The sequence below is a fragment of the Salvelinus fontinalis genome, chromosome 7 (assembly GCF_029448725.1).
Source record: "Salvelinus fontinalis isolate EN_2023a chromosome 7, ASM2944872v1, whole genome shotgun sequence".
Classification (NCBI taxonomy): domain Eukaryota; kingdom Metazoa; phylum Chordata; class Actinopteri; order Salmoniformes; family Salmonidae; genus Salvelinus; species Salvelinus fontinalis.
In genome coordinates this window covers 17929253-17954529 of record NC_074671.1, presented here as the reverse complement: position 1 = coordinate 17954529, position 25277 = coordinate 17929253, and the positions used below count along the sequence as shown (strand labels likewise).

The 25277-nt window shown below is 43.6% G+C and overlaps 3 protein-coding genes across 4 annotated transcripts; 2 read left to right on the top strand and 1 right to left on the bottom strand.

The window, feature by feature from the left end:
* The first annotated feature begins 1582 nt into the window (after positions 1 to 1582).
* On the top strand, positions 1583 to 4745 carry LOC129859132 (transcription factor 24-like). The gene is made up of 2 exons (XM_055928521.1): positions 1583 to 2059; positions 2528 to 4745. The coding sequence occupies exons 1-2, from the start codon at positions 1583 to 1585 to the stop codon at positions 2633 to 2635; spliced, it is 585 nt and encodes a 194-aa protein (XP_055784496.1). The 3' UTR covers positions 2636 to 4745.
* Positions 1787 to 25249, bottom strand: mcmdc2 (minichromosome maintenance domain containing 2). Its single transcript, XM_055928523.1, has 14 exons — positions 25040 to 25249; positions 24658 to 24788; positions 24311 to 24566; positions 24089 to 24211; positions 23733 to 23834; positions 23011 to 23139; positions 21041 to 21278; positions 20637 to 20842; positions 20235 to 20401; positions 19559 to 19738; positions 19266 to 19408; positions 13646 to 13755; positions 12934 to 13115; positions 1787 to 1965 (listed from the first exon to the last, which is right to left on the bottom strand). Exons 1-13 carry the CDS (start codon positions 25134 to 25136, stop codon positions 12946 to 12948), a joined length of 2052 nt encoding a protein of 683 aa, XP_055784498.1. The 5' UTR covers positions 25137 to 25249; the 3' UTR covers positions 1787 to 1965; positions 12934 to 12945.
* LOC129859133 (general transcription factor II-I repeat domain-containing protein 2-like) lies at positions 6348 to 12406 on the top strand. Of its 2 annotated transcripts, XR_008760129.1 has the most exons (5): positions 6348 to 6472; positions 8010 to 8059; positions 8284 to 9400; positions 11306 to 11356; positions 11594 to 12406. XR_008760129.1 is itself a non-coding variant. In XM_055928522.1 (3 exons), exons 1-2 carry the CDS (start codon positions 8587 to 8589, stop codon positions 11329 to 11331), a joined length of 840 nt encoding a protein of 279 aa, XP_055784497.1. In that variant the 5' UTR covers positions 8322 to 8586; the 3' UTR covers positions 11332 to 11356; positions 11594 to 12406. The 2 variants fall into 2 exon arrangements, 1 of the variants encoding a protein (XP_055784497.1); XM_055928522.1 differs by lacking the exons at positions 6348 to 6472; positions 8010 to 8059 and having other exon boundaries at positions 8322 to 9400.
* Positions 25250 to 25277: the final 28 nt, after the last annotated feature.

The window sequence follows — 25277 nt, the reverse complement described above, 5'->3', positions numbered from 1 at the left end:
AATTTTGAATATCACCTTACCCTCTAGTCATCTTGTCATCATGGTCTGCTGCAACCATTGGCGTCTGCAACATTAGCACCAAAATATTAGGGACTGTTTATTTGGGCATGTACCTGATATAGCCCCCTTGAAGCCTTTAGAAAGCAAAGCAGTGGCCGAGCACTTGGGTAGGAAGGCAGGTATACCAGTTGACGACCCATATCAACGTAATAATACAGATGTCCCCTCTTTATTGACGTGACCATAATATGACAAAAATACATGGTTTGCTCACTAATGGTTTTGAGAGAAGTACCGTCCCCAAAATGGTGTTCGCTAGAAAAAATGCTGCCTCTGGTGTTGAAAAGGGGTCCCTCCTCTCTCCCCTCTGACAGAAACAAGTTGTGAAAGGGAAAGAGCAGAGTCTCTCCCACTGCCAGGCAGTCTTAAGGGCTTATGATTAATTACTCCGGAGTCTAAGAGTTGTCAGCTCTTTGGGTATCCAATAAATTAGAAGCTCCTGAGAGTTTTACGCAAACACTCAGGTGAGCACGCATGGACACGGACCACTGCGCACCTTTTTCCGCGGCCGCGCCTCTTTATAAAGATTATCTGTATTTGGAGCGGCAGGGCTACTTTTCTCCACCTCGTATTGTAGCAGCAGTGGAGTCTGTGTGGTGCACGATACCTCTCTGCATTGCCTTGATGTCGTTACTCAAGACGGCGTTTTGGGGGAAATTTGAAGGTAAGTTCTCCTTATTTTCATAGACGACATGGCTTGGAATACATTCAAAGTAATATTATTTTCAGAGGGTTATGAGGTGTTTTGATTTCTTGATAACAGCATCACCATCAAGCACAGTCAATTATGCAAACATATTTAATGATGGTGATGGAACGTGCACGATAATTGGTATTATGTACATGAGTCTGCACCACATCAAATAATGATGCAACTGCCATAGAACTATATATTATATGTTTCACATTCTTATGTCAAATTGAACTTAGGAAAGCAGCCTTCTTAGGTCAAGGTTAACACACGTGGGTCTCAGTATGATTCTTTTTCAAATGCTTTATTGCAATAATGAAGGAACAATAACATGCGATTATATTTGATTTGATTGACATTCTTCACAACAATTTAGTAATGTTTTTATGGCATGTTGATTAAGTACATGTTGCCTATATGCGCAATGAATGCTGTATATGCGTATTGCAAATGTAAGTTTACTCAATAGGCCTAATTGGATACAGAATTTGTTGCGATACTATTTTAGCATTAATATTTTTCAAAATGCCTAAATATTCTACGGCGTGGTTATACACAAGTTCAAAATGCGCACAGTTCAAGACAAGGGTGAGGATTTGATATGCCTGCCTTCATTTATGTTCAGCAACTAATTTGACCTGTTGCAGATCATTTCAATGCATTTGCGCACACTTTACGCACACTGGTCAATATACCTACATAAACTTGTACTATTTCTGTAGGCTTATTATAAAATACAGAACTGTTTTTGTTTCAATTACAGTCTTGGCATTTTCAGTTTGTTTATGTAATTAATAGGCAAGTGAAAATGTACATTCATCAACAATACATATGTTACCCGTCAGGTTTATAAGTGCTCCCTATATGGTTGGAAGACAGACGATCCGCATGGATAGTGGAAATGGCCCAGTGACAGTTATGGATGAGAGTCCCACATCTAGCCCCAGCTCCAGCCCCAGTCCTGACATGCTGACCACCGACAGTCGACGTCCGGAGGCCCTGCAGCACTCCAGGGTGGTCCAGGCCGGTGGGCTCGGTGGCAGAGGGCGACCGGCAGCGGCCAACGCAGCACGGGAGAGGAGTCGAGTGCAGACCCTGAGAAGCGCATTCCTGGAGCTACAGAGGACTCTTCCGTCGGTGCCACCGGACACAAAACTGTCCAAGCTCGACGTGTTGATTTTGGCCACCACGTATATTGCCCATCTGACTCGGACCTTGCAAGAGGAGGGGATGGAGGAGGGAGAGAGCAATAGACAAACAGAGGCCTTACACTCGCTGAAAGGTGAAGGTTACCTGCACCCTGTGAAAGTAAGTAGGCTCAATACATTTTGACGTTGAATTGATATCGAAATTCCATTTGAAACTGACCTGACAAAGTGTGTGATAATCGTGTCTCAGCTCTATTCGATAAACCACATGATAGAAAAAAAACATGATAATAATAAAAATAGTTGGCTAACAATTATCAATCATGCATGCATAAAATGCATTTAGCCATCATTGCACAACTTTTTATATTACACAGATCTTTAAAATGAGTAGGTAGTAAAGTAGTAAACTATTATGTTTAATACAATTATACAGAGAGGAATGGCTATTATTGGTAATTTGCACCATAAATTGTGTAAAATTAAACATTTAAATTAATATCTTGCTTACTGTATGTGTGTTCAACTGAAGAATGACTTAAAATAAACGTATTAATTATATTTTCAGGTGCATTGAAATCAGTTAATTGCACTCCCTAAGTAATGTGTTATCTTTTTATCTTAACAGAAGTGGCCAATGCGATCCAGGTTATACGTCGGCGCCAGCGGTCAGTTTCTGAACAATTCAAAACAGACAGAAAATCAAGGCGCATCATCGTCGACCTCGCAGACATAAATGTATCCACTGCATAAGGGACTTCTAATTCAGACGACCATTAATTAGTAAGACTCTTTCAGCTAAATCCACCCATGAGGACTTATGAAATGGACAGCAGATTCGTCGTCTGACAGTGCTTATTATTTTTATTTATCAAACAACTGAAGTCTGCTTTTGACTTCAGTATTTTCATGTAAAGGAGACAGTCACGACTCTTTCAATAGTAGGAACACATTGTAAATTAATATATTATGTGATTATGTATATAAAATCTGAGAAAGCCTGAATATTGTTGCTCTTATTTTGGCCATGCTGTGTTTCTGCTCTGCTTTCTGCTGTTCTGTGCATGTTGGAGATATTAACGTGTGTATACTTTTTAGAAATTCCGTGTCTGATGTAATGAACATTTGCACTAAATGCATGTGTGAATAACTTAACATCTGTCATGTGAAGTGATCTGTCAGAATCTCAACAATGGTAGGAGAATCTTCATCTTTTTTTATTACGTAAATGTTTGTAAATGTGTATTTTGATAATGACTTTAGAAATAAGACATGTCTCCCACTCCATTGGTTGTAAATAAGTTTACTGAGATGTATTTGTTCTAAGTGGCCTAAATAATCATGTTCTGTAATTTAAGACAAGATTTATCTCTTAAAACAATCAAGAGGGATTCCATTTTATTATTTGCCTTAAAAGGGAATTATGAGTTGACATTCTTTGGAAATATGCCATTTTTTTTCATGTATGTGCAGTCAGATATATATTTTACACAAATGCACAATTTTGCAACCACAACAAACTCCTCATTACAATAAATGTTAATGTATTTCAAGGCACATATTGTGGAATGTATTATAGGCCCTAGCCTATTCAAAATGGTAGTGACTCTTTCAGTGTGGTGTATAGTGTGTCTAGATGCCGTGTTCAAAACAATGGGAACTGGGAACTCGGAAATCTCTGAATTCCGACTATCAGTGTGTTCAAAACAACTGGGAACTCGGAAAAACAACTAGCTCTGACTGAGAAATCGATTTGAACGTCATCTAACTCCGAATTCCAACTCGGGAAGTCGGGCCTCTTCTAGAGCTCGGACTTCCCGACCTGAAGAGCACTGAAGTCATGATTTGACCTCCCAGTTGTTTTGAACTCGGCAAGAGGCCACTTCTATTAAAGGGAAAGTTCGGATTTTGTGCAATTAATTAAAAAATATATATCTACTTCCCGAGAGTCAGATGAACTGGATATAATTTTTATGTCTCTGTGTTCAGTTTTAAGTAAGCTGCCAACTACCGTTAGCGCAATTGCTAACTACTGAAAGTCTATGGGAACAGCTAGTGTGGGAAATCGATAAAGGGCCTCATTGCCAAAATCCCAAACTATCCCGTTAAACTATAGCATAACTTTTGAGATAATTCTAGCTTTATGAAGTTTAAATCGAATGGTCAGAGATCAATTTAGAAAGTGCACTTTTATGTAGGCTACTCAGACACTGTTACACTGCTGAAATGTGCAAATTGGAGACTTAGCATAATATTCAAAGAAAAACTGATAGTTATGGTTTTAAAGGCCCAGTGCAGAAAAACAATTGATTTCCCTGTGTTTTAAATACATTCAGTGGCCAATTTATTAGGTACACCCATCTATACTAAACAAAAATATAAACACAACATGTAAAGTGTTGGCCCCATGTTTCATGAGCTGAAATAAAAGATCCCAGAAAATTTTCATACGCACAAAAAGTATATTCCTCTCAAATTTTGTGCACCAATTTGTTTACATCCCTGTTAGTGAGCGTTTCTCTTTTGCCAAGATAATCTATCCACCTGACAGAAGTGGCATATCAAGAAGCTGATTAAACAGCATGCACATTACACAGGTGCACCTTGTGCTTGGACTTTTTTTTTAATGCAGTTGTCACAACACAATGCCACAGATGTCTCAAGTTTTGAGGGAGCGTGCAATTGGCATGTAGACTGCAGGAATGTCCACCAGAACTGTTGCCAGAGAATGTAATGTTAATTTCTCTACCATAAACCGCCTCCAATGTCATTTTAGAGAATTTGGCAGTATGTACAACCACAGACCATGTGTAACCACGCCAGCCCAGGACCTCCACATTCAGTTTCTTCACCTGCAGGATTGTCTGAGAACAGCCACCCGGACAGCTGATGAAACTGAGGAGTATTTCTGTCTGTAATAAAGCCCTTTAGTGGGGAAAAGTCATTCTGATTGGCCTATGCCCTCCCATGGCTGCGTCCCTGCCAAATCATGTGAAATCCATAGATTTACTTCAATTGACTGATTTCAAGTTAATGTCACATGCACAAGTACAGTGAAATGCCTTTCTTGCAAACTCAAGAAGAAGGAGAAGAACTGTAACTCAGTAAAATCATTGGAATTGTTGCATGTTACATTTATATAGGTTGGACCCCCTTTGCCTCCAGAACAGCCTGAATTATTCAGGGGAATGGATTCTACAAGGTGTCAGAAACATTCAGACGTTTGGTATCAAGGTACAATTTTCTACAATTGGTGTCATGGGACCTAACTTGTGTGAGGAAAACATCCCCCACACCACTACACCACTGCCACCAGCCTGTACCGATGACACTAGGCAGGATGGGGCCATGGTTTCATGCTGTTTACACCAAATCCTGACTGCCTTCAGCATGACGCAACAGGAACCGGGATTAATCGGACTAGGCAATGTTTTTCCACTCCTCAATTGTCCAGTGTTGGTGATCGCGTTCCCACTGGAGCCGCTTCTTCAGGTTTTTAGCTGATAGGAGTGGAACCCGGGGTGGTTGTCTGCTGCAATAGTCCATCCGTGAAAAGGAACGATGAGTTGTGTGCACCGAGATGCCGTTCTGCACACCACTGTCGTACTGCGCCGTTATTTGCCTGTTTGTGGCCCGCCTGTGAGCTTGTACGATTCTGTAAACCCTAGACACTGCCATGTATGACAAGCCCAGGGGGCCGCCCGTTTCTTAGATACTGGAACCAGCATGCCTGGCACCGACGATCATACCACACTTGAAGTTGCTTAGGTCACTCGTTTTGCCCATTCTAATATTTAATCGAAGCAGTAACCACATGCCTGTCTGCCTGCTTTATAAAGCAAGCCACGGCCATGTGACTCACTGGCTGTAGGAGCGAACCGTTTTCATGAACGGGGTGGTGTGTCTAATAAACTGGCCACTGAGTGTGTATTTCCAGACTACGATGATAATGCCCTTTTAGTGTAAGAGCTGTTTGAAAAGACTGCCTGACATTTCTGCCTGTTTTGGTGGGATGGAGTTTTGGCCTGCCTGTTGACAGTTAATAGACCAATAAGAAAGAGAGTTCCAAACCTCTCTGCCAATAACAGCTTTTTTTTCACCTTTCCCCTCCCTACTCAGACCACTCCCAGACAGTCTTAGAAAAACAATTTGTTTGAGAAATTGATCTTTGCTAAGCCATCTTTTTGAAAATGTTAATTGAAAACCCACATTAAGGTACTTAACGTGAATTGTTACCCAGAAATGATTTGATAATGAGATCAAAACGGCTGCATTGGACCTTTAATTCAAATGCAAAATTGCCAAAACACAAATACAATTAAAACACCGTTTTCAAAAGTTATAAGATAGACCTATTAGCTGCCTCATAATAATAGGTAAAACCTTGTAGTGTGTTTTTGGTAGTTGCCTTCGTGATGTGAGCTCAGACTGCGCATGCCAATAACGATGAAGCAGGAAGTCTAATCTTTCTTTCTGGAAGAACAACGAAGGAGGACACATGGAGTTTGTATGCGCTCGCACCAATATTATTTTTATGAGCAATAACTTGTTGAATTCCCCGTTCAGTCAACAGGTAGGTGGCTAATAACATTAGGCAGTTGGTTTTATTCAATAATAATGCAAATTGGTGTTTTATCTGGCTATATAAAATACCAGAGCACTAGCATGTTAGCTAACCTGAATGTAACGTTTCCGCCATCAAAATAAGGATTATATCCTTCCCTCTAAAAATGGGTTCGAAATAATTTACGTCGTTTTATGTAATATAATCTTCCCGTTTCAATGATGCAATTGTATTGACTAGGTTATTAAGAAAAGTTTCCTTGGAGGGCCACGAATCAATGCCACTGACCACGTGAGTTGGCAGACTGGCGTGGCCATAATGTGGTTAGCGCTAGGGTAAGCGAGAGACTGGTAATGTATGGATATTGTCTGGCAAAGGGTGCAACTCATTATTTAATAATCATTCATTTTGTTTGCTAATTAACCACTCACCCCATGTTTATGCTCATTGGTGCATACCGCAGACATTTGAGGCACTTTTGTCGGTGCATGTGGGCTGTTGGCAATCGTACTATGGACCATTTTACCAAAATAAATTGACGTTTTACTTTTGGATCTTAGTATCATGTGTGAATGGAATGGGGCCATAGTCAAAAATAAATCATGACTCATCGAACGGGGTATTTGGTCCTAAATGTCCCAGCAGTATTGTAATAAATCATACTGTCAGCTGCTTGTCCCAGATCCGATGATAAATTGCCCCTTTGCCATTTCGGCCCCTATTGTTAGTTAGGTTACTGCACACCTGCTCTGGTCACCGATCATCGATACCCCGGTGGTCTGTTAATTGTCTTCGCAATGACTTCCTTGAGGAATCTCGACTTTGGACGTCTCAAAGGAGTAACGTCTTGGTTAAGGTCGTGATCTGCTGTTGAACCTTCCTTGGAAAGGCTGCAGTGTGGGCTTTCATTGTGCAGTACTCCCAAGCTGTGTTAAATGTGCCCCCTGACCCTAAGTTCATTACTCATTTTAGCTGTCTAGTTGTGTTCTGAGTGCATTGGCTATTCCTTCAGTACAGCTTATCCACGCAAGATAAAAACCAATAGTGCCACACCAGTTACATGGCAATTACTTGGGAGTACTATTTTTGGATGTCACTCAGACTTTTTCAACGTTCAGTAGCTTCCCATAGATCTGAATGTGGCTCTTTTAATATCTTTGAATATCTGAGCAGTAGAGTTGTATGCTATCTGAATCCCAGAATTAGCTGAAACGTGAATTTGGCAAACTCACAGCCGTGTAGGCTGATTTGTGACAAAGGTGTTTTTAAATATACAGCAGTAGGAATTTCACTTCAGGTTTCATGGACTTGGAAGGTTCCAGACACGCATACATCTTTTGTTGTACTGGAGTGAGTCGTCCATTCTTAAACAAAAGTTTAATAAAAAGCCTAGAATATTATTTTTGCCGTTTACCCATCTGACTAAATTGGGTAACTGAGACTAACTGAACTACCAGTATAATCACAACACTGACCATACCACAACTGTCAGTCAAATTTGATTTATTATTTTTGGCGCAAAGTTCATTTTCAGTTTTTTTCACAGGTTTGTCTTTTGGGGACAGATGGTGCTGGCTATTCCAGTAGTGTACTGAGGTGAGTTCATTCCTAACTATAAGCTATGCTCTGCTAGTTGGTTGTTCTGCTGGTATTATGATGACTTCACACATTTGCCGTTTACCCATCTGACTAAATTGGGGTGTTGAGACTGTGACTAACTGAACCACCAGCATTATTTTATCTAAATAATACAATTTCAACCCACAACCTCTCGATTGGAGACCAACGATCATCAGTATAACAATGTTTTTCTCCCACAGATTTGATTGGCTGGCAGGGTACTGAAGATGCTATAAGACACATATGTCAGAGTCAAGGCCCGCGGGCCACATCCGGCCCGCGAGAAGGTTTTTTACGGCCCCTGGGATGATCTTGATTTATTATTAGAACCGGCCCGCAGACCGCAGCAAGCCGGCAGCCCGCAGATCTTTTACACGCACCAATACTACATTTCCCACAATGCAACGGTGACGCACCGAGCAGTAGGCTGCTTCATTTCAATATTTATTGGCACAGCAGTCGTCAGCATCACAGTAAAATTAACTTTCAGATACCCATCAAAAATGGCAAAACGGAAGGTGGACACTGAGAACCGGGGGTTTCAAACAAGGTGGGAGTCGGAGTATATGTTCACGGAGGTAGCTGGAAAACCTGTGTGTCTTCTGTGTGGAGAAAGTGTGGCGGTACTGAAAGAGTATAATCTGAGACGACATTATGAAACGAAACACGCGGACAAAAACAAGAATATGGACATGGAACAAAGGCTACAAAAGGCAGAGGAATTAAAACCGAGGCCTCAAATCTCGACAGGCTCTGTTCAAAAAGCCAAATCACAAGGCCAGGCTGCTGTCAAGGCCAGTTTTATTTTGGCAGAAGAGATCGCTAAATCAGCCCGGCCATTTACGGAGGGGGATTTCATCAAAAACTGCATGATTAAAGTTTGTGACGAAGTTTGCCCAGAAAAAAGGCAACTCTTTTTAAATGTGAGTCTGAGCAGAAACACCATTGCCGAGAGAGTAGACCAGTTGTCCATCAATCTAAAAGAGCAGCTTGTGAAAAAGGGAAAAGATTTCATTGCATATTCCTTGGCTGTGGATGAGAGCACCGACATTTCTGACATTGCCCAGTTGTCAATTTTCATCCGCGGAGTGGACTCCAGCCTAAGCGTGACAGAGGAGTTTTTGGCTTTACGTCCTATGCATGGCACAACTACGGGGCATGATTTGTATGAAGAGGTGTCAAGATGTGTAAATGAGATGGAGCTGCCTTGGGAAAAACTCGTGGGTTTGACAACCGACGGAGCACCTGCGATGTGTGGACACAGGAGCGGACTGGTGGCGAAGATACGGGAAAAGATGCAAGAGGAAAACGCGACAGGTGAGCTGACAGCTTATCATTGTATCATACACCAGGAAGCGTTGTGCGGTAAAGCCTTGAAAATGGAGCATGTAATGAGCATCATCACGCGCACAGTTAACTTTATCAGAGCCAAAGGTTTGAATCACCGCCAGTTCAAGGCATTTCTGACGGAGTTAGAAACGGAGCATGGTGATTTGCCTTATCACACAGAGGTGCGATGGCTAAGCCAGGGAAAGGTGCTTCAAAGATGTTTCGAGCTTCGTGAGGAGATTTGTCTGTTCTTGGACAGCAAAGGGAAAGACACAACACAACTCCGAGACGAAATGTTTCTGTGTGAAATGGCTTTTCTGTGTGACATTACGAGTCATCTGAATGCAATGAACTTGCAGCTGCAGGGTCGGGATCATGTCATCTCTGATATGTACAGTACAGTGAAGGCATTTAAAACCAAACTGACTCTGTGGGAGACGCAGATGCGGAAAGAAAATTTGAGCCACTTTCCCAGCTGCCAGACCATGAAAGAGAAGCTCTCTACCAGTGCGTTCCCGAGCGCACAGTTGGCTGATAAAATAGGTATGCTTGCCGCTGACTTTCGACGCCGATTTGCTGACTTTGAAGCACAAAAAAGCAGGTTGGAACTGCTCGGTAACCCATTTGCTGTTGACGTGGAAAGCTCACCACCAAACCTCCAAATGGAGTTGATTGACCTCCAATGCAATGATGCACTGAGGGCAAAATATGCGGCAGTGGGTGCTGCGGAGTTCGCCCGTTTCCTCCCCGACACAATGCCCCAGCTGCGCATCCAGGCTGCTCAAACGTTGTCTATGTTTGGCAGCACATACCTGTGTGAACAACTGTTTTCTTTGATGAACCTGAACAAAACATCACACAGAAGTCGACTTACTGCTGAACACCTCCACTCAATTCTGAGGATTTCCTCAGCTCAGAGCCTTACCCCGAACATTGATGAACATTGATGAAAGATGGGACACCACCAAGTATCACCCTCAACCTCAAACAAGTGAACATTACTGTGCAATCACATATTTAGAGTTTTTACTCAGTTCAAGTTTAAAAGTTAAAGTTTAATATTTGTTTTCACTGCATGTTACTTCTCCTTAAACAAAGTGTTGTTTTTGATTAATAGATTTTTGCACTTTATTTTATTGTATTTCAATCCAATTTATATTTTAAAAATATTTCAGTTGAGTGGATGATAGAAAATTGCTATTATTGTTTTTTTCTTTGAAGTAAATTTAGCCCACTTTTGCTAAAATAGAAAATATAGGCTACTGATGGTGCCTTGAATACCGGTTTCTTTCATTTAATGTTCATGTTATGGGGATTTTTATATAAAGGAAATTTGTCTTTTGTGTCTGTTGAAAATTAAAGATTACTGACAGAGCCATAAGAAAATATTGCTTTATTTATCTGATCATATTGGAATATATTTGTTAGGTTTTCAGTAGGTTCAATTAGGTTCACTAGACTATATGCGTCATTTAAACATTTTTAAATGAACATTCGAACAGTCCGGCCCTCGGCTTGTAGCTAAATTTTTTATTTGGCCCTCCGTCCATTTGACTTTGACACCCCTGCCTTAACTCATCAATCGAGTACAGGGAGCAGTGAAAACCTGCATACACTCTGCCCTTCGTGCAATGAGTTTATGGTGAGTTAGGCCTATACCTTCTCTTTTCCACTGGCATTAACCAACTAGTATACAACCAGCCCACTTGAGTGGCCTGTTTGAAATCTGTTTTCCCTTCGGTTAATGTTGTGATGAGTTACCATTTTTGCCGTTTACCCATCAGACCATTATTGGGGTGCTGACAATGTGACTAACTGAACTACCTGTATTCTGAGTTATATTTTACATTGTCTATCAAATTATCATTTTAATAAGGTTCTGTTTTTTCGTAGAGTTAATGGGCCAGGATGTATATTGAAGACTGGTGTAAATCTTGCCCTGTGGTGAGTAAAATAAAATGTTTTTTATTTTTTAAATAAATCTGAGGGCCAAACGTGTCTTTGATCGGCAAATGTGCACGAAACTGGAGTTGTGATGAGTTCTACGTTTTGCCGTTTACCCATCAGACTAAATTGGGATGCTGAGAATGTGACTTCCTGAACTACAGTATAATTGCTTGCATATTTTGCCTATCTACAATCAAATGATAGTCATGCTAATAGACTGTTCTTCTCTCCTAGATTGCGTTTGATGATCCAGTATGTGGAATATGAAGACTTAAATCTCAACCCTATGGTGAGTGTGAGGGCTAAAAATAGCCAATTGTTTTCCTTCAGTCTTCTACTGGAGTTGTGATGACTTCTCACTTTTGCTGTTTTCCTGGTCTGACTAAATTGGGATGCTGTGACATACTGAACTAATTGATAATTATAGGTAGACGCAACGCAGCGATATGGTATAGATGCAGAGAGTAAAGGGGATAGTGGGTCAATTTCCACAACTAAGAGTGTTGAAGCGTGAGCATCTCGCTTAGCTCAATATCTGCGGTGCACCTCGTGGCAGCAGCATTTTGCAGGGTCTACCTTCAATCATTAAACCTGCAATCCCTGACTTAAGGTTTGAGACTACTTATTTCATCATGCAGGGTTGTTAGACCTGCAGTAGGGGAGTTATTTCCTGTGTTGTGAGGTGTCAACTAAGATTTTTCTACCCATGAACATTCATTTTTAATGGGATTGTGATGCCTTTTCTGACATTTCTGCTAATTTACCCCTCGATGGTAGAAAGTAGTTTTAGGTTGCTGGCTAATCTCAGACAATGGTAATTTATTTAACCGAATGCTTCTATTCATTGACAATTCACAAGGTTTGGAAAGCGGTGCAGGTAATCTTCAAATGTGACCCGGAGACCTAAACTATCACCCTATTTGCAACTTTCTTGCCTGTCAAAAAAGCACAACCTTGGTCTGACTCCCCTGCTTAAATTTTAAGTTAAATGTTTGTTTTTAATCAGATTTTATTGTCTTGTTATGAAATAAAATATTTTATGGTACATTAATCGCATTTTTTTTTCTGCCTACATTGAATAACTGTGAAATTACATTTCATGAACTATACTGAAAATGACTGTTACAATTCATGGATTTCACTTGACTGTGCAGGTGCGTGGCCATGGGTTGGCCTGGGAGGGAATAGGCCCACCGTCAGAATTAGTTTTATCAGCTGTCTGGGTGGCTTATCGCAGGTGAGGCCGGTCGGATGAACTGTCAAATTCTCATTCAATACTCTGGTGGACATTCCTGCAGTCAGCAAAGCATGCCAATTCCACTCTCCCTCAACCTGAGATTTTTGGCATTATGTTGTGACAGCTGCATTATTTAAAATTGTCCCAGCACAAGGTGCACCTGTAATCATGCTACACCTGTCAGGATTATCTTGGCAGAGGAGAAATGCTCAATGTGAAGCTTTTTGTGCGTATGGAACATTTCTGGGATCAACACGTTACGTTTTATATTCTTCTGAGTAGCTCATTTCACCATTGGAATTCAATTGGATATGTAAAAATAGAAGCATCCTTTTACTTAGCTGTGGTCCTATTCCTCCTCGGTGATGTAACTGGCGGCCCCGGGTGCGTAGGCGTAGACAAAGTGCAGGATGCTCTGTTGGAGCTGCTCCAGGATAAGGTCTCTCCTGTGGAGAGCTTCCAGGTCACACAGGTCACAGGGAAATGCTGCGTCGGGTGGGATAACGAGCGCTGAGGCTCCTGTAGGTAGAGGGCGCAGTCCCCAGACCAACTATCAGGGAACATCTAGACTGCAGTCCACACTGACTGCTATTACTAGAGCAAAGAAGATCGTGACCAGGATACTCTTGCAATAACATCTGCACGTGACTGATAAAAATGTGATTTGACTATAGATGGCCCCTGTAGAAATCATCCCCTGACAAGGTTGGATTCCCTAGTCTCTACTCACTGACATTAAAGCAAGACCTGGGCATGGCTGCGGGAAGATGTTTTGTATTTGGGGGATTCTTCACCCCGCTCTGCTGATTGTATTTTTCTCACCATATACAGGAGTATTAAAGACTTGGTGCACTATTTTTTTTTGGGGGGGGGGGCTGCAGCTGGCTATGGAACCATAATCCCTAGACAAAAGGTTGGACAGTGACAATGGTGCTGAGTCTGGAGGGGTTTGTTAGCCAGGATGTGTGAAGTTAGGTGATTTCAACATGGCAGCAAATGGGATCTATGAGTTTGGCTGCTGACGTGGCCTTCGGTCCTGTGTGTCATACCATGTCTGAGAGTGATGGAGTTTTCACACAGCAACACAGCGATCACTGCATCCTCCTCCAGCACTGTGCTTCTCAGACACAGCTTACTGTGGGCCTCGGCCAGGGAGATCCTGGAAGAAACAATTATACTGTCTCCATAGGGACATTTTGTAGAAGTAAACAAATGTTTATTTTTAGCTAAGCAGAATTTACTGAGTAATGGTACTGTTACCAACTGGCAATGTACAATAAGCATTAAGAATGATACTGTGCAAAATCGGGCAATGAAATACACCATCAGATATGGAAAAACCTGTCTGTTAGTTCTGAGTGATGAGCGTTTTATCTATATAGTGCCACTGATGAAATTGGGTTTATTTTTATACAATCTAATACCACTGAAAATATTTCCCAAACTACACGAAAAATAGTCTAGACCCAGGCACCCATTTATAGGTTCTGTAAATGAATTGCGCTCCACCTTGTGGAGAAATATGACATTACAGAGAATCCTTCTAAAACACAAGATGCTGCAGGTGCCCTGAGAATTTGAAGAGATTTCTCACTTACACATTGTTAAACATTACAATAAGTAAAAGGGTGATGTGTATAATTATTAAGCATGGTATTTCTTTATTAATGTAACAACTCTAAGATGGCGTAGCAGTGTAGACGTCTTTGTCCTGTCGTGTCCCTTGTATATATCTTTTTACATATTTTTCTTCGCATATCTTTTAAAAATACTTTCTTAAACCTCAACTTCTAAATACTCTCCTGCAACCCGCCTCACCCAATGTGGCGTGGATCTGCTTTTTTCTAAAGTATTTCTATTTACTTCTGATCTGGAATCCATCTACTGAAGATAGCCAGCTAACTGCCTACCAGCTATCAGTTAGCAAACCATTGCTAGCGGTCATCAGCTAACCTTTAGCTCGGAAAGCTCTCGCTAGTGCGAACAACGTGACTAAAACCAGAGCATAACGGACCTATTTCTCTCCATATCCCCGGATTCCTACCGCAAACTCTGAACATTTTCATCTGGATCTTCGCAACTAGCTAACCACAATCCCGGGTGACCACTCCTGGCTAGCGTTTCCATCCCGGAGCAAGCACCAATTAGCCTGAAGCTAGCCCGGCTAGGGCTCCTGTGCTACCACTGAAGCCCACTCCTGGGCTACAATATCCGGACCCCTTTACTGCCGGTACGGAGCACGGAACCCCGCCGAACCTCTACGACTGGAATACCGACATAATCTGCCCGAGGACTCCAACAGGCCCCTCAGGCGTGACGCCCGCTGAAGGCCCATTCTGCTAACCTACTAGGCCTGTTAACTACCTAGAGCTACCTGGAACCCTACTAATTCCACGACAGGTCTATCGACGTCACCGCACGAAGAGGCAAAAACAGACCCCCCCCCCCCCATCGTGACGTCCACCAAAGGCTAACTTGCCTGCCCCGGTCTGCTAACTGCTAGCTTATCTTGCAGCTAGCGCAGCCAGGAAGCTAGCACCAGTTAGCAAACACAATTCTACAATTCACAACCTCTTTTTCGCCATCGCTATCCGGCTTGGATTCTCTGTCGACACGACCACGTCTGGTCTGCAGACGTGCCCTCAACCGGCCTCCGTCTGAGCAGACCCCCTCCGTCTGAGCAGACCACCCCCCGGGCTACTAACTTTAAACGCGTGCTAGCTTAGTGGAGGCCTCACTGCTCCATCTACGGCTGCCCCCTGGAAACTATGATCACTTGGCTACATAGCTGATGCCTGCTTGACTGTCCATTAATTCATGGTACTCCATTCTGTTTATTTGTGTTTTATCTGTCGGCTCTGTGCCTTAACTCAGGATCTGTGTGTAGTTAATCCGACCCTCTCTGCCCAGTCGTTGCCATTTTTACCTTCTGTTGCTGTGTTAGCTGACTAGCTGCTGTTATCTCACCTGTTGTTTTAGCTAGCTCTCCCAATCATGACCTGCAATCACGTTATGCCTTATTGTATGTCTCTCTCAAATATCAATATGCCTTGCATACTGTTGTTCAGGCTAGTTATCATTGTTTTGGTTTGCAATGGACCCCGTAGTTCCACTCTCCGTATCTCTGATACCTCCTTTGTCCCACCCCCCACACATGCGGTGACCTCACCCATTGAGACCAGCATGTCCAGAGATACAACCTCTCTTATCATCACCCAGTGCCTGGGCTTGCCTCCGCTGTATCCGTGCCCCACCATACCCTGGTCTGCACATTATGCCCAGAATCTATTCTACCACGCCCATAAATCTGCTCCTTTTATTCCTTGTCCCCAACGCTCTAGGCGACCAGTTTTGATAGCCTTTAGCCGCACCCTCATCCTACTACTCCTCTGTTCCTCGGGTGATGTAGAGGTAAACCCAGGCCCTGCATGTCCCCAGTCACCCTCATTTGTTGACTTCTGTGATCGAAAAAGCCTTGGCCTCATGCATGTCAACATCAGAAGCCTCCTCACTAAGTTTGCCTTACTCACCGCTTTAGCACACTCTGCCAACCCTGATGTCCTTGCCGTGTCTGAATCCTGGCTTAGGAAGGCCACCAAAAACTCTGAGATTTCCATACCCAACTATAACACTTTCCGTCAAGATAGAACTGCCAAAGGGGGAGGAGTTGCAATCTACTGCAGAGATAGCCTGCAAAGTTCTGTCATACTTTCCAAGTCTATGCCCAAACAGTTTTTTTTTTAAATTAATCTCTCCAGAAATAAGTCTCTCACTGTTGCCGCCTGCTACCGACCCCCCTCAGCTCCCAGCTGTGAATTGATCGCTCCCCATCTAGCTTCAGAGTTTGTTCTGTTAGGTGACCTAAACTGGGATATGCTTAACACCCCGGCAGTCCTACAATCTAAGCTTGATGCCCTCAATCTCACACGAATCATCAAGGAACCCACCAGGTACAACCCTAAATCTGTAAACATGGGCACCCTAATATTATTCTGACCAACTTGCCCTCCAAATACACCTCTGCTGTCTTCAATCAAGATCTCAGCGATCACTGCCTCATTGCCTGTATCCGCCACGGGTCCACGGTCAAACGACCACCCCTCATCACTGTCAAACGCTCCCTAAAACACTTCTGCGAGCAGGCCTTTCTAATCGACCTGGCCCGGGTACCCTGGAAGGATAGACGTCATCCCGTCAGTTGAGGATGCCTGGTCATTCTTTAAAAGTTACTTCCTCACCATATTAGACAAGCATGCTCCGTTCAAAAAATGCAGAACCAAGAACAGATATAGCCCTTGGTTCACTCCAGACCTGACTGCCCTCGACCAGCACAAAAACATCCTGTGGCGAACTGCAATAGCATCGAAGAGCCCCCGCGATATGCAACTGTTCAGGGAAGTGAGGAACCAATACACGCAGTCAGTCAGGAAAGCAAAGGCCAGCTTTTTCAAGCAGAAATTTGCATCCTGTAGCTCTAACTCCAAAAAGTTCTGGGATACTGTAAAGTCCATGGAAAACAAGAGCACCTCCTCCCAGCTGCCCACTGCACTGAGGCTAGATAACACGGTCACCACTGATAAGTCCGTGATAATCAAACTTCAACAAACATTTCTCAATGGCTGGCCATGCCTTCCACCTGGCGACTCCAACCTTGGCCAACAGCCCCGCCCCCCCCCGCTGCTACTCGCCCAAGCCTCCCCAGCTTCTCCTTTACCCATATCCAGATAACAGATGTTCTGAAAGAGCTGGAAAACCTGGACCCATACAAATCAGCTGGGCTTGACAATCTGGACCCCCTATTTCTGAAACTGTCCGCCGCCATTGTCGCACCCCCTATTACCAGCCTGTTCAACCTCTCCTTCGTATCATCTGAGATCCCCAAGGATTGGAAAGCTGCCGCTGTCATCCCCCTCTTCAAAGGGGGAGACACCCTGGACCCAAACTGTTACAGACCTATATCCATCCTGCCCTGCCTAGCTAAAGTCTTCGAAAGCCAAGTCAACAAACAGATCACTGACCATCTCGAATCCCACCGTACCTTCTCCGCTGTGCAATCCGGTTTCCGAGCCGGTCACGGGTGCACCTCAGCCACGCTCAAGGTACTAAACGATATCATAACCGCCATCGATAAAAGGCATTACTGTGCAGCCGTCTTCATCGACCTGGCCAAGGCTTTCGACTCTGTCAATCACCATATTCTTATCGGCAGACTCAATAGCCTCGGTTTTTCTAATGACTGCCTTGCCTGGTTCACCAACTACTTTGCAGACAGAGTTCAGTGTGTCAAATCGGAGGGCATGTTGTCCGGTCCTCTGGCAGTCTCTATGGGGTTACCACAGGGTTCAATTCTCGGGCCGACTCTTTTCTCTGTATACATCAATGATGTTGCTCTTGCTGCGGGCGATTCCCTGATCCACCTCTACGCAGACGACACCATTCTGTATACTTCCGGCCCTTCCCTGGACACTGTGCTATCTAACCTCCAAACGAGCTTCAATGCCATACAACACTCCTTCCGTGGCCTCCAACTGCTCTTAAACGCTAGTAAAACCAAATGCATGCTTTTCAACCATTCGCTGCCTGCACCCGCACGCCCGACTAGCATCACCACCCTGGACGGTTCCGACCTAGAATATGTGGACATCTATAAGTACCTAGGTGTCTGGCTAGACTGCAAACTCTCCTTCCAGACTCATATCAAACATCTCCAATCCAAAATCAAATCTAGAGTCGGCTTTCTATTCCGGAACAAAGCCTCCTTCACTCACGCCGCCAAACTTACCCTAGTAAAACTGACTATCCTACCGATCCTCGACTTCGGCGATGTCATCTACAAAATAGCTTCCAATACTCTACTCAGCAAACTGGATGCAGTTTATCACAGTGCCATCCGTTTTGTTACTAAAGCACCTTATACGACCCACCACTGCGACCTGTATGCCCTAGTCGGCTGGCCCTCGCTACATGTTTTGTCGTCAGACCCACTGGCTCCAGGTCATCTACAAGGCTATGCTAGGTAAAGTACCGCCTTATCTCAGTTCACTGGTCACGATGGCTACACCCACCCGTAGCACGCGCTCCAGCAGGTGTATCTCACTGATCATCCCTAAAGCCAAAACCTAATTTGGACGCCTTTCCTTCCAGTTCTCTGCTGCCTGCGACTGGAACGAATTGCAAAAATCTCTGAAGTTGGAGACTTATCTCCCTCAACAACTTTAAAAATCTGCTATCCGAGCAGCTAACCGATCGCTGCAGCTGTACATAGTCCATCTGTAAACTACCCACCCAATTTACCTACCTCACCCCCATACTGCTTTTATTTATTTACTTTTCTGCTCTTTTGCACACCAGTATCTCTTCTTGCACATGATCATCTGATGATTTATCACTCCAGTGTTAATCTGCTAAATTGTAATTATTCGATTTATTGCCTACCTCATGCCTTTTGCACACATTGTTTATAGATTCTCTTTTTTCTACCATGTTATTGACTTGTTTATTGTTTACTCCATGTGTAACTCTGTGTTGTTGTCTGTTCACACTGCTATGCTTTATCTTGGCCAGGTCGCAGTTGCAAATGAGAACTTGTTCTCAACTAGCCTACCTGGTTAAATAAAGGTGAAATAAAATAAAAAAATGAATAACCCTCAGCATGTGGTGGGCCCTTACAGTAGCTTGATGGAGGCCACAGACACCTTTGCACCATGGCCCGAGTCTGAGCGGACCCTTCTGCTGGCCATGTAATAGCCATGTATCATCATCTCTGCCCCAGGGCTCAGCTCTGTCTGGATCCTCTGGGTGTGGGCCAGAAGCTAGGGGAAGGAAGAGAGCACAATGGTAAGTCATAATGTTGTCTGTCACAAAGCATCTAAAAGTGTGCGGATGTATTTTGTGTGTGCCATAAATTACATGAAAAGGTGAAAATCATAATTTCATAGTGTGTACAGTATTGTGTGGTTTACCTCCTGATAGTCCTGTGTGGTGAACTGCATGCAGGATGGGTAGAGGGGCTCTCCGGGCTGCACTGCCTGCCTGAGCGTGTGCACCGTCTGGGCTAGCAGAGCCTGCTTTCCCCCTGCCTCCCGACACAGGATCACCAAACCAAAGGCCTCAGCCAACTGGGCAGGGACCGGGCCCATGTCCTACACACACAATGGATAACATATTTTTATGTGGCTGGTAGCTAATTTTGTAAAAATACTTTGACCTACTACCTTAACATGGAAGTACTAGAGTACTGTTTCTTGTCCATCCTGAATTTGCACTGAGGCCAAAGTGGAGGAGAACCTGAAAGCGTTTGTTTGGGCGGGAGCCTGTTCGATGAGTGGGACAATTAACTACTTCCTCTGAAGAGAGTAAATTGTCTCCCCTTCCTGCTTTGCCTACATAAAGCATACGCCTAAACAGACAATTGGCTGGTTCAGAGATTTGACATTTTGGGAACATATTTGCCAGTGCTATTGGCATTGTGTGGTAGGAGAAAGGGTTTCAAACTGCTAAGCTCAAATGGAATAGCATTGTTGCAGAATCACCATATCAGACAACAACCCAATGGGGACACATCGGGGGCACACATTTATCAAGTGCAGTAGTCCAATAAATTTGAATGGTAATGTAAATTAAACAACTATGACCCACCACTGTTCCCAGCACTGTACTGTCAGTCCTGGTGGTCTTGTTTGAGGGAGCTGTGGAGTCTGCCAAGGCCCAGAAGCTGCACTGGACAGGGAAGGAGATCTGCTGGTCAGCATCCTCTCCATACTTCTTCCCTGGGATGATCACAGACACTGTCCGACTCTCCAGAGCTGGTTGGGGAAGGAGAGTGGTCAAAGGTGAACTAACTGTTGGGGGTGGATAGAAGGCAAAGGCCCAGTGTGCAACCAGTCCCTTGGGTTATACACTCAAATAACCTACTCTATACTTTGTGTCACAGGAGATGCCATAATGTTTCTTTGTTGTTGCATTGCTTTGACAAGACAACACATTAGCTACAGCTGTATCAGACTGGCTCCAGGCTACAAGGTAAGCAGGGCTCTGTACCTGACTGAAGGGCGTCCATCTTATCCTTCCTGTGGTGGCCCAGGTCCCCGAGCATGCAGACGCCCCCAGTGGCCAGCAGGGCGGAGCCAGCATGGATGTTAGCCGTGCCCGCTCCGTGTTCATCACGAGAAAGAGAGGCAAACATCTCCCCTGTCGCAGGGTGTCTCACCCCACGGCCAGCCAGACCCAGGCTGTACATCATCAGCCTAAGACGGGGGGTAACGGAGGCTGGCTCTCAACTATTTATTTATGCTGTTGACTTGAATATGGGCATAGTACAATTTTACTGTAGTAGTGTTATTGTTTTGGTCATTGTATTGTGCTTCCTAAGAACTTGGTTGATTGATTCACTGATTCAGAGATTGATTAATTGACTATCTGACTAAAGGATTATAATGCAGGACCTGTCCAGTATGAGTGTGTCAGTAGTCAGGGCTAGCAGGTCCAGGCAGTGCAGTGAGTCTGGGTTGTCCTCCCGGCCCTGGACCAGGCTGAGCAGCAGGCCCAGCTTCAGAGTGCTGTACAAGCCCGGGGGAACCACAGGGGAGCCAAACGTGTTAGCCACAATGGCAGAGAACCTCCAGGGGGAACAGGCTGTTGCCGTCAACAGGGCCTGGAAGTTAGAGCTGATGGTGCCAGTGTCTGGGGGTGTGGTTGAAGGAAAAGAAGCGGGGTGGAGTGAATCTACTGGACTGTGAGGTGTTGTCATTGAATATACAGTACCAGTCAAAAGTTTGGACACCTACACATTCAAGAGTTTTAATTTATTTGTACTATTTTCTACATTGTTGAATATTAGTGAAGACGACATCAAAACTATGAAATCAAATCATAATATATTTTATTTTAGATTCTTCAAAGTAGCCATCCTTTGCACACTCTTGGCATTCTCTCAACCAGCTTCACCTGGAATGCTTTTCTAACAGTCTTGGAGTTCCCACATATTCTGAGCACTTGTTGGCTGCTTTTCTTTCACTCTGTGGTCCAAACCATCTCAATTGGGTTGAGGTCGGGTGATTGTGGAGGCCAGGTCATCTGATGCAGCACTCCAATCTCCTTGGACAAATAGCCCTTACACAGCCTGGAAGTGTTTTGGTTCATTGTCCTGTTGAAAAACAAATGATAGTACCACTAAACGCAAACCAGATGGGATGGAGTATTGCTGCCGAATGCTGTGGTAGCCATGCTGGTTAAGTGTGCCTTGAATTATAAATAAATCGCTGACAGTGTCACCAGCAAAGCACCATCACACCTCCATGCTTCACGGTGGGAACCACATGCTGAAATCATCCGTTCACCTACTCTGAGTCTCACAAAGACACAGCGGTTGGAACTAAAAATTCCCAATTTGGAGCCAAAGGACAGATTTCCACCGGTCTAATGTCCATTGTTCGTGTTTCTTGGCCCAAGCAAGTCTATTATTCTTATTAATGTCCTTTAGTAGTGGTTTCTTTGCAGCAATTCGACCACGAAGGCCAGTTTCAAACAGTCTCCTCTGAAGAGTTGCTGTTGATGTGTCTGTTACTTGAACTTTGAAGCATTTATTTGGGCTGCAATTTCTGAGGCTGCTAACTCTAATGAACTTATCCTCTGCAGCAGATGTAACTCTGGGTCTCCCTTTCCTGTGGCGGTGCTCATGAGAGCCAGTTCTTTCATATCGCTTAATGGTTTTTACGACTGCACTTGAATAAACATTTTCTGGATTGACTGACCTTCATGTCTTGAGATAATGGTGGACTGTCATTTCTCTTTGCTTATTTGAGCTGTTCTTGCCATAATATGGACTTGGTCTTTTACCAAATATAGGGCTATCTTCTGTATACCAACCCTCCCATGTCACAACACAACTGATTGGCTCAAACTCATTAAGGAAAAAAATGCCACAAATTAACTTAACAATTTAATTGAAATGCATTCCAGGTGACTACCTCATGAAGCTGGGTGAGAGAATGCCAAGTGTGTGCAATGCTGTCATCAAGGCAAAGGGTGGCTATTTGAAGAATCTCATAAAATATATTTAGATTTGTTTTACACTTTTGGTTACTACATTATTTCATAGTTTTTATGTCTTCACTATTATTCTACAATGTAGAAAATAGGTCACAAAAAAAACTGGAATGAGTAGGTTTGTCCAAACTTTTGACTGGTACTGTACAGTGTTCTGATATAAGCAAGTCAGAGGTCACAGTCCTCACACACGCACATGCATGTTCCTTATGAATGGCTTTCTCAGAGTAGCTGAAAATCAGATCTATAGATTATGAATAGGATCTCATAAAATATATTTAGATTTGTTTTACACTTTTGGTTACTACATTATTTCATAGTTTGTAAGCTGATCTGTACCATTGTAAGCATGCATATAGGTCCTTACATTCAGGCTCCCACGGTTGAACGCTATTGGCCTCCACACTCCAGGTGACGTTGGGCCACTGGTGGACATGGGCCGGTATGCCCAGCACCCTGTACAGACGTCCAATCCTCATGGAGTTACACAGCTCATCTACAACATTGTGAGGGAACCAGAACCATAACACTCAGAGGGGTTGTCCGGTTCTGTCCTGCTGTTTCCTAATTATTTGAGGAACATGCAAGGCACCTAACACACCCCTGCCAAGAGCAACACAGGAACCAGGCCCTTGGAACAAAGATCTCACTGTGTGTGCGTTGGGCGACCCAACTAATGAGTGTTTCTTACACTTATTAACATATATGTTTAGTAACGTGAGCCAGCTGTGTTGAATTCCTCCAGAAGACTAGGTCAACAGAATATGCTAATACTGGCACTGAGAATCACTGCTCTCTCAGGGGTAATGGCTGGACAATGTTATTGGAGGGCACAGGAACACCTAATATCTCACCCAGGGGCACTACTGTGTGGCTGGCTACTCAAACCTCTATTTTAACTCTTCCCCCACTGGATTTTGACTCAAATTACATTTGTCATGGAAAAGGAAGAGAAAATTCCTAACAAACTTCTAAGTTACTTTTCTAAGGAGATATCGAAGTCAAATCTATTAAAAACGAAATCTTGACTTGCAATATGTGAACATTAAAAAACGTTTGGGCAAAGTTATCATTATTATGTGAGCTTACCTCTGAGAAACAGGGTGACAGACTGGTACCTGAGGGCACTGGGAGGATGGACTTTCAGGACATCCAGTGCTTTAACATGGATCAGCTCTACAAGCTGTTTGTCTGTTTCCAAACCACATTATACTTACAAGAACATTTACATTACAAAGGTCAGTCATTTAGCAGATGCTCTTATCCAGAGCATCTTACACTTTGTCTCACCTAGTTACCTTAAGATGGATGCACTATCACATTCAAGTACATTTTCTTCAATAAAGTAGCTGTCTGTAAAATCAGAGCTAGTAAGAAATGACGAGCTACATGTAAGCATGGCATGTGAGGCTACTTCATCAGGTATCATTTAGGGACATTCTCACCCCCCAGGACGCGGAACTTGATGTCCTCTTTGAGGTGAGAGGAGCAGAGCAGGCAGCTGAAGTCACTCCTCACTGTGGCTGACTCAGTGGCTCCGGGTGCATGCACTCTGATGTGATGGAACCCTGAGGATAACATCATATTACAGAATTTGAAATTGTTTTGTAAATGGCATTACTGTGATGTTATGAAAACAGAAATAGGTTACTTGTAATCAGGCCTACCTGTTGAGCAGGGACAGTCCTCCTCAGAACAGAGAAACCTGGCTCCCTGAGTATACTTGGAGACCCTAGTCATTGCGATGGCCAAGCCCTCCATGGCAACAGGCCTCATGGGGCTATAACCACAGGGAAACTCACAGAGGTCCAAGGTGTACTCAGGGAACGGAGGTAGGTGTGTAAACTTCAGGATCACATTCACCTGACTTTCTGTGTGGATTTTCTCTATGAGGGAGAGTGTCTTTATTGACAGAAAACAAACCTGAAAGAGTGACAAAAAAACTAATACCAGTATGTTCAAAATTCAAGGTTTGAATAAGGGGTAATGTAAATGGGAGATGTTTTGGACTTACAGATTGAAACAGTGCTGTAGCTTTGAGGGGGTCATTGAGAACACAGTCACCCAATCTAGGATCCAGTTCGATTAGGTCTGAAGGGTTCACACGGATACAGAACCGATACACAGCCTCATTTCGCTGGATGTCTGATTGGAATAGGTAATTGGGTGATTGATTTAGCTATTATAAAGTCAACTCTAACAATTTACATAACCAGATCAGTTATTTAACAGTTTGCTGTCATCTATGAAGGACTGCGTCTCACCACATCCTCCAAGTGGGTACAGGGTTGCCTAGGTTACCCTTTCCTCAGGAGTCACACAATCCCATTAGCTAGCTAGCTAACACTGACCGAAAGCTCTCGCTAGCTAGCCTACCACTGCCCCTTAAAATTTACCGTTGAATGGTTTGCAGTCTTCGGCAAGTTGAAGAAGAGCTCCACTTCTGTCTAGAAAAGACAAAACTGACTCTTTCAGTAAGAAAACGTCTTCCATTTTCTGTTACCGACTGACTAACGTTAGCTAAAGCGTTGGCTGAAGAGACTAGTCACACAGTCAAGATATCACGCGACTTGAACATTTGAACTGTGCTCGCCAATTTTAGAGCAGACAGACAAGTCCCCACCATCTCCGTAA

Excerpts from the sequence above, each read along its gene's own strand:
- LOC129859133 (XM_055928522.1), top strand. The coding sequence starts at position 8,587 with ATGGCAAAACGGAAGGTGGACACTGAGAACCGGGGGTTTCAAACAAGG. Across the intron at positions 9,401-11,305 it reads GCAAGAGGAAAACGCGACAG|AGTTAATGGGCCAGGATGTA; the intron begins GTGAGCTGACAG and ends GTTTTTTCGTAG.
- mcmdc2 (XM_055928523.1), bottom strand. The coding sequence starts at position 25,136 with ATGGAAGACGTTTTCTTACTGAAAGAGTCAGTTTTGTCTTTTCTAGAC. Across the intron at positions 23,835-24,088 it reads CAAGTTCCGCGTCCTGGGGG|ACAAACAGCTTGTAGAGCTG; the intron begins GTGAGAATGTCC and ends GTTTGGAAACAG. Across the intron at positions 19,739-20,234 it reads GTACAGTGCTGGGAACAGTG|GACATGGGCCCGGTCCCTGC; the intron begins GTGGGTCATAGT and ends TTGTGTGTGTAG.
- LOC129859132 (XM_055928521.1), top strand. The coding sequence starts at position 1,583 with ATGTTACCCGTCAGGTTTATAAGTGCTCCCTATATGGTTGGAAGACAG. Across the intron at positions 2,060-2,527 it reads GTTACCTGCACCCTGTGAAA|AAGTGGCCAATGCGATCCAG; the intron begins GTAAGTAGGCTC and ends TTATCTTAACAG.